The following is a 7,925-nucleotide window of genomic DNA, read 5'->3' on the forward strand; positions in this document are numbered from 1 at the left end:
CCGTGCAGATGGCCCTGCTCACAGCCATCACCCACTCGGCAAACCAAACCACCAGGGACGTCGCGCCAGCACTGCCCCTTCCCCGAGCCTGCCCCTTGCTGCTGGTGTTGCTCCGCATATGCGTGTCCAGGACGGGAGAAGGGGGCTTAATCTGGCCGCCACTCAGAATCACACATCTTCAAGTTGCACTGATTGAACCAAATATTTCCCCCTTCCTCACGCTTCAGATTTGAGCATCATGTCAGGATAGATGCGGCGTCTCAAACAAGATGATAATTTATTTCAGACTCACGTTTCATCACTAACGTTTTACATTTATGGTTTGCGAAACAGTCCACTTGCTCCCTGTGATTTTTACAGATGTCGGCCTCTGCCAGTCTTTTGTCTGTGTGCTTTTGATATCTCCCTCTTTGTTGTTTCCATGACAACATGGCAGGACAGGCATTGATTGACAGGGATCGTCAAAGGGTTCCCTGGCGACCTGCTCATTGTTCGTAGCCCCTCCCTGCTGCAGTCTGTGTTTTGTCACTCACCCAGTGATATTTCTGATCTGCTGCTTCTCATTCCTGCTGTCTCCCTGTGTGTGTATGTGTGTGAGTGTGTGTGTGTGTGTGTGTGTGTGTGTGTGTGTGTGTGTGTGTGTGTGTACTAAGCACTGCCAACTATTGGGGTTTAGCTATTTTTTGGCTGTAGCCGTTGTGACTGACTCACAGAGGTAATTCCTACTGTATGTTTGCACTGTTCGTGTGGGCTTGTGAGGAATGGATAGCCGTTCTGCAGGATGCTTTGTATATTAAATGGCTGATATGTATTGATAGCCTCCTTTACTAGAAGCGGGTTAGCTAGGGGGGGGAAGGCACTGTAACAGAAACCACTCTGCAGATGTGTTGTAGAGAGTACAGCACATAATGCTAATCTGCTGTGTTAGGGATTTTCAGGAGTTTTAGAAACTGTCTCGGTCTCCGTCTGTCAGTGGGATTGAAGCGCAGCCAGGTTCTCCTGTAGTGCTCTCATTTCACTGAAATCCTGTCAGGCGTTAGGGGAGTGTGTTGCTCATTTGGAGAAGGGGTGTATCAGTAGCACACAGCAGACTTATAGGCAATATTATGGTCTGTGGGTTCAGGTTTTTCGCACCGTAAGAGCAAACATGTATGAGCAGTACATTACAGAGGCATTGGGAGGTGAGCATGCGGGCAAACGCCATCCGCAAAATAGGCACTCACACGCACATCACCACGCAGTCACAGTCGATGGTGCAGCTGCTCACCTCCTCCTCTCCTCTCAGGCAGCAGTAAATGTTGCCAGTGTATATATATCAGGTATTATGTCCACTTAGATTATTATATGACAGGTTAGCGTGCCGTTTGAAGCTGACAGCACATCTGTTTCATCAGGAGAGACTGATACTGGCATCTAGGACACACATCTCACCATGCAGGAAGGAGATAAAGGAAGAAGCTAGGGGGCCGTCTTTCCTGTCTCCCTGCCTCCCTCACCCTCTCTCTCGTCTTGCTCCCTTTTCTCTTGAAATCCCCTCTCCCCTCTCCCCGCCCACCAAACCCAACACCTCCTGCTCACTTTTTCTTTCTCCCCCACATTTACTTCTCATTCACTTGTTCTCCCCCTAACCACCTCCTGTCTCTCCTACTTACTGATGCTTGCTGTGCATTCGCTAGCATGCAAACACACACACACACACACACACACACACACACACACACACACACACACACACACACACACATACACACACATGTTGTAGCCTTCTATCTTATTTGCCTATTTTACTGGTAAACCTGTTACATCTCAGCCTTGTTTATTTTTATTTCCCTTTCCTCTTTTAATCTGTCTTTTTGTAAACAGTTTGTAGCATTTTTCAAAACACCCCAGACTCCTTTCTTCAGCAATCATTGTTGCATTCAGAATCTAAGTACCATGGTTTTGTTAGTTCCTGCTTATTAGCTCAAATAAAAATGACCTTCCGCTAATCATAGTGGGATAGTAAAAAAAGCTACAATATCTCCAAATGGGTTTTTGTTTCTTTCCCTCTCCGATCAGTTGTGTAACGTGATATTGTGAGGAGCTGAACTTCACTGACTAGATGAGTGAAAGGTAATAAAGCTTTGGGAAGAGAGAAAGAAAGAGAAATGTGGGAGTTAAACATGCAAGCATGCAGCTGGCTAACAAGGCCAAACAGCCAGTCATTTCCGGGGGAACATGAGGCATGTGTGGAGGAATAGGGAGTTGGGAAGGAAAAGGACAACTGTCAGAAGCTCAGTGATTTATTTTTCCCTTGGAGGCTTTTTTCACCACTGGCTTTCAGAGCCACATGTGTGTGAAATACACACAAATTCATGCATGCATGCATACACACACTAACATTCAATGAGAGTTAAAGCCTACATTTCCCCTCTTTGAGTATTCATCCCGAGTTATTTTGATAGTGGTCCTGTTGGCGTGCTGTAAATGTTTTATTTCATTGAGCTGACCTCTTTTTTCCCCTCTTCTTTTCTTCTTTTCTTTCTTTTCTGTCTTTCTCTCCAGCGTACGCGCCCGAAGACGAGAATAAGCCAGGCGAACACAATGAAGAAGAGCACCTGCAGGATGACGGCCTCTCATTAGACGGCCAGGACAATGAGTTTCTGTGCAACGAGGAAGAAGAAGATGTGGATGGAGGCCAGCCACCTAGCTACAGAGACTCTCCGCTCAGCAATGGCACTAACCCTGATGCTGGATACGGGTCCCCGCTCAGCGACACCAGCGACCGGCTGACAGACTTTAAGAGCACCTCTTCCAGGGACGGTCAGGAGAGGGAAGGCACGACTTTACCCTTCCGCCCCGACAACGGCCTGTCTTTCCAGGATAGCCTGGCACAGATGAAAGCCGTCTATGCAAACCTCATCTCAGATGCCTCTTGGTCTAGCATCACAATGGACTTAATGAAATCTAAGCCTGCTGCAGCCGGCAGTGTCAATAGTGCCATCACTACTTCGGAACCTGCCCCTACTGCTTCTGTCTCCTTAACCACGACCACAAACAAGAGCAGCGGGGTCAACATGACTAGCAGTCACCATAATGGCAGGAGCTCCAATGCTACTGTGAACCACACAGGCAGCGCAAGTGGCAATACTAATGGCACAGCATCTAGCTCTGTTAGCAGCAACAGTGCAAACAGTGGTGGGGCAAGCAATGGTACCGGTGTGGCCTACGACTGGCACCAGGCAGCGCTTGCCAAAACTTTTCAACAGAACCCCTATCACCTTTTGCCAGAGCCCAGCCTCTTCAGCACAGTGCAGCTCTACCGGCAGAACAACAAGCTGTATGGTTCTGTTTTCACTGGTGCAAGCAAGTTCCGTTGCAAAGACTGCAGTGGTGCCTATGACACACTGGTGGGTTTAACAGTCCACATGAATGAGACGGGCCACTATCGAGATGACAACAAGGACAAAGAGGAGGATCAGGGAAAGCGCTGGTCCAAACCACGTAAGCGCTCCCTGATGGAGATGGAGGGAAAAGAAGATGCTCAAAAGGTGCTGAAGTGCATGTACTGTGGCCACTCGTTTGAGTCTCTTCAAGATCTCAGTGTTCATATGATCAAGACCAAGCATTACCAGAAAGTGCCTCTCAAAGAACCGGTGCCAGCCTTGGCCACAAAGCTGATGTCTTCTTCAGCTAAAAAACGAGCCCTCCATGATGCTATAGTGTCCCCATGCTCACCAGACTCTATCCATGCTAGTAGTGTTGGTGGTGGTAGTGCATCTCTTGGGGATGTTGGCACAAAATCCGCAGGTAACCCCTACGTTACGCCAAACAACCGCTATGGCTACCAGAATGGTGCCAGCTACACATGGCAGTTTGAAGCTCGTAAAGCCCAGATCCTCAAATGCATGGAGTGCGGGAGCTCTCATGATACACTCCAACAGCTGACTGCCCACATGATGGTTACTGGTCACTTTTTGAAGGTTACAAACTCTGCATCCAAAAAGGGCAAACAGCTGGTTTTTGATCCGGTGGTGGAAGAGAAGATTCAGTCCATCCCACTGCCACCGACCACCACCAGACTCCCTGTTCCCAGTGGGGTAAAGTCCCAGCCAGTGTCCCCTGCCCTCTCTACATGCTCAGAGGAAAAGAGAGAAGGAGGCGAGGATGAAAGGTCTGAAGGTGGGGAGCCAATTGAGAGAAAAATCAAGGAGGAGAGAGATGACTCGGTTGAGAAATCTAACAATGACGGCACATCTTATAAATACCTTAGAGAAGAAGATCTAGAGGAGGCGCCAAAAGGGGGTTTAGATATTCTTAAATCCCTTGAGAACACAGTATCCAGTGCCATCAGCAAGGCCCAGACAGGCACGCCCACATGGGGGGGTTACCCTAGCATTCATGCAGCATACCAGCTGCAAGGCATGAAGAACTCTTCTACCATTCTACCCCCAATGGTCCAGAGTATGCAGATGCAGCCAATGTTCGCAGGTGGGCTACGAGGCCTTGTGATTAACCCAAACTCAATCATCCACTCGCCTCGGAGCCCTTCCTCCCCTACCCCCCTCAGGAGCAATGTCAGTGCCATGGAGGAGCTTGTAGAAAAAGTGACAGGGAAAGCTTCCAATGTGAAGAAGGAAAAGGAGGAGAAGATGGTGAGCATTGAACGATGCCGGCCCCCATCGTTAGTAAAATCCCCCTCTCCTGCACTGAGAGAGCAGAGAGAACAATTAACATCTCCAAATGACCTATCTGTAGGTAAACCATCGGGTATGAGAAGTAGCAGCCCAGGCAGTGTAGACTCAGAGCTCATCTGCAAGAAGGAGCCCAAAGAGAGCCTAGTCGACGGCCACAACAACCATTCGAGGAATGGCTCAGAGATGTGCCAATCCCCAGTAACTAATGGCAACTGCCTTGGCATCATCACCGATCACTCACTGGAAAGTCCCTTCATCAACCCTCTCAGTGCACTCCAGTCAATCATGAACACACACCTGGGTAAAGCCTCCAAACCAGTAAGCCCAGCTGGAGACCCACTAGCTATGCTTTACAAAATCAGCAACAGCATGATGGATAAGCCAGCGTTCAAAACAACTCCTCAGGGCAAACCCACTGAGCCCATCAACCACTATCCGCTGTATGAGAGCAGTGACCAGCCCATTGACCTGAGTAAAAGTAAGGCCACCATTAACAGCAACAATAACAACAACAACAACAACAACAGCAGCAGCGGGCTCTTGACCAACAGTAGTGTAAATGGTAACAAACCTCTAATTTCCCTCCCTGACTCAGTCTCCTCTCCTCTGAGAGAGAATGCTCTGATGGACATTTCCGACATGGTAAAGAACCTCACGGGGAGACTGACGCCCAAATCTTCAACCCCTTCCTCCATCTCAGAGAAGTCAGATGCAGACGGCAGTGCTTTTGAGGACGCCCTAGAGGACCTCTCCCCAGTGCAGAAGAGGAAAGGAAGGCAATCCAACTGGAATCCCCAGCACCTCCTCATCCTCCAGGCACAGTTTGTGTCCAGCCTAAGGGAGACCTCAGAGGGCCGCTTCGCCATGACTGACCTAGGCCCTCAGGAAAGGGTCCACATCTGTAAGTTCACAGGCCTCTCCATGACCACCATATCCCATTGGCTGGCTAACGTCAAGTACCAGCTGAGACGGACTGGGGGCACCAAGTTTCTCAAGAACATGGACTCATGCCAGCCTGTGTTCCTCTGTGGTGACTGTGCCTCCCAGTACAGGACTCCCTCCGCCTACATCGGCCACCTGGAGTCTCACCTGGGCTTCAGCTTGAAGGACCTGTCCAAACTGTCAACGGAGCACCTTCGGGAGCAGCAGGCTGCCTCAAAGGTGATCACAGACAAAATGACATTCGGCAGGCCCCTGTCAGCATTGACCACGGCAGAGGACGACACAAGCTCCGTGTATCAGTGCAGACTTTGCAATCGGACATTCGTCAGCAAACACGCAGTCAAACTGCATCTCAGCAAGACCCACGGCAAGTCTCCAGAGGACCACCTGGTGTTTGTCACTGCTTTGGAGAAACTGGAGAAGATGGAGAAGGTTTAAGCGGGGTCTTGTGCTGAGAGCAGTAGACACTGACAGCTGTGGAAGTGACTAGAATTTCATTGCACTAAAATGACTTTATTCACAGTTACTGCACTGGGCCGAACTGAGCCGCCAGAAAGATATCGATCTTATTCTTTTTTTTGTGATAACTGCCTGACTGGACCATGTCTTTTCATGTTGATTTGTTTTTATTTTGCCAAGCTTTTTTACACTTATTTTGTAATATATTTATATGCTATTTGTCTGATCTGTGCATGTATTTTAGTGAATCAAGATTAAACACAACATTTTAATCTTTTCATGGCAAAAATACAACTACTGCTTCAATTGTAAAAGTGATGAGCGGAAAGAGAATTTGTGGAAGAGAAAACTGTATAATACTTGATATGAAGAAGGTGAAAATTAAATGTATACACCAAAAGAATGAAAGAATACCCGGAGAGACTGAAGTAGCACCTTAGACAGTTGAAATTTGAATTTGTAAAGAGAACATGTTTTGAAATATCTTGCATTTGTCAAAATCAGATTGATTTAAAAAAGATCAAGGATTATCATTTCCTTCCCCTCTCCTTTTTGGTTCCTGTCACTGCAATGTTTCTGATGATGAATGGCCTGCTCATAAATCTGTCAGTGTATTAGAAAAAGATCATGTGAACCTTTGGAAAAACTGAAATGCTGCTTCTGGTTACGAGTCAATCAGTGAAAAATGAATGGCCGTCAGTATGCAAGATTGCTCAAAAAACTTTTCCTTGTTGTGAAGTATCACCCTATAGCAATTTTCCAGTTGTATGGTTTGTTACAACATTCTCTTTCTAAATTTTGTCGCTCTATTCAACTGTAAAGAGAACAGTCCGTTACATGTAGATGATTACTAGTGAAATGTCAGTACTCCATAAGACCTATCTTACCATTTGAAAACGGCTCAACATTCTTTGTATCTTAAGGTGTGTGCATTCTCTAACTTTTATATTGTCATTTTATATACAAAAATGATAAAAAATAAAAACAGATGGTGTATATAGATATATGCTGTAGAGCTACAAAAATGTCCTTTTTTAAAGAAAAATACAAATGTAGCTTCTTTGGCTTGGTTTACAGAAATGATTTTAATTATACTTGCATCCAATTTGATGCATGAAAATGGTGTGGAAAATAAATAAGCGATGCACAATGACTATACATTTCAATGTTTTATCGACAATATTGTAAAAAAAAAAACTTTTTAGCACCGATTAGTTTGTTTCATTTCTTTCTCAATTGTAAAATAAACCCCAAAGCAGTTGTTAACAGTCATGCATTTGTTGTTGTGTTTTTATTTGTCTTTGCGGTGCACCAGACTCTGAAATACATTTGCTTTGCGACAGATCAAACACATTTATCCATTTATAATCTTAACGCACTGCAAACTGTTTATTTATTATATATTTATATACTCAAAGTATGCATTGCAAAGGTAAGTGTCCTTGCTCCTGTATGAGCACATACCTTGTGTTCTGCAAAAGGCCTTCTTTTATATAATATATTAAGAGAAAGAGGAAAAGTCAGTGGTGACATACTTTGAACTGATGACTGATCACTTTATACTGCCAATGATTATTATAATGATGAAGATGACGGGGGTGATAAGCCTGGAAGGGTGCCTGTTGTGGCAGGAAACTCATGCTAGGCTTGTGACTGGCCTTCAGAGAGCCCTTTCTGAAAGAATCAGTGTTATATTAATGACGGCGATGTATTTTTTGCCTGTCTTCTTGGAACAAAATCAGAAGGGTGTCTGTTCTGCTTGATAAACACTCCTGACTGGCCACATTGAACCCATTAGTTAACACCGGTTTTCGTTTGACGAAAGAACAAGGAGCTGTGTTTTTCTCT

General features: G+C 45.9%; 1 protein-coding gene across 1 annotated transcript; it reads left to right on the forward strand.

Annotated features, from left to right (window-relative positions):
* The first annotated feature begins 1,147 nt into the window (after positions 1-1,147).
* Positions 1,148-7,349, forward strand: LOC104953628 (teashirt homolog 1-like). The gene is made up of 2 exons (XM_010780601.1): positions 1,148-1,181; positions 2,485-7,349. The coding sequence occupies exons 1-2, from the start codon at positions 1,148-1,150 to the stop codon at positions 6,054-6,056; spliced, it is 3,606 nt and encodes a 1,201-aa protein (XP_010778903.1). The 3' UTR covers positions 6,057-7,349.
* Positions 7,350-7,925: the final 576 nt, after the last annotated feature.

The sequence above is a fragment of the Notothenia coriiceps genome, unplaced genomic scaffold (assembly GCF_000735185.1).
Source record: "Notothenia coriiceps isolate Sejong01 unplaced genomic scaffold, NC01 NC01_scaffold00022019, whole genome shotgun sequence".
Taxonomy (NCBI): domain Eukaryota; kingdom Metazoa; phylum Chordata; class Actinopteri; order Perciformes; family Nototheniidae; genus Notothenia; species Notothenia coriiceps.

Coding starts and splice junctions, on each gene's coding strand:
- LOC104953628 (XM_010780601.1), top strand. CDS start 1,148: ATGTATGAGCAGTACATTACAGAGGCATTGGGAG. Junction 1,182..2,484: donor CATTACAGAGGCATTGGGAG/GTGAGCATGCGG, acceptor TATTTCATTGAG/CTGACCTCTTTTTTCCCCTC.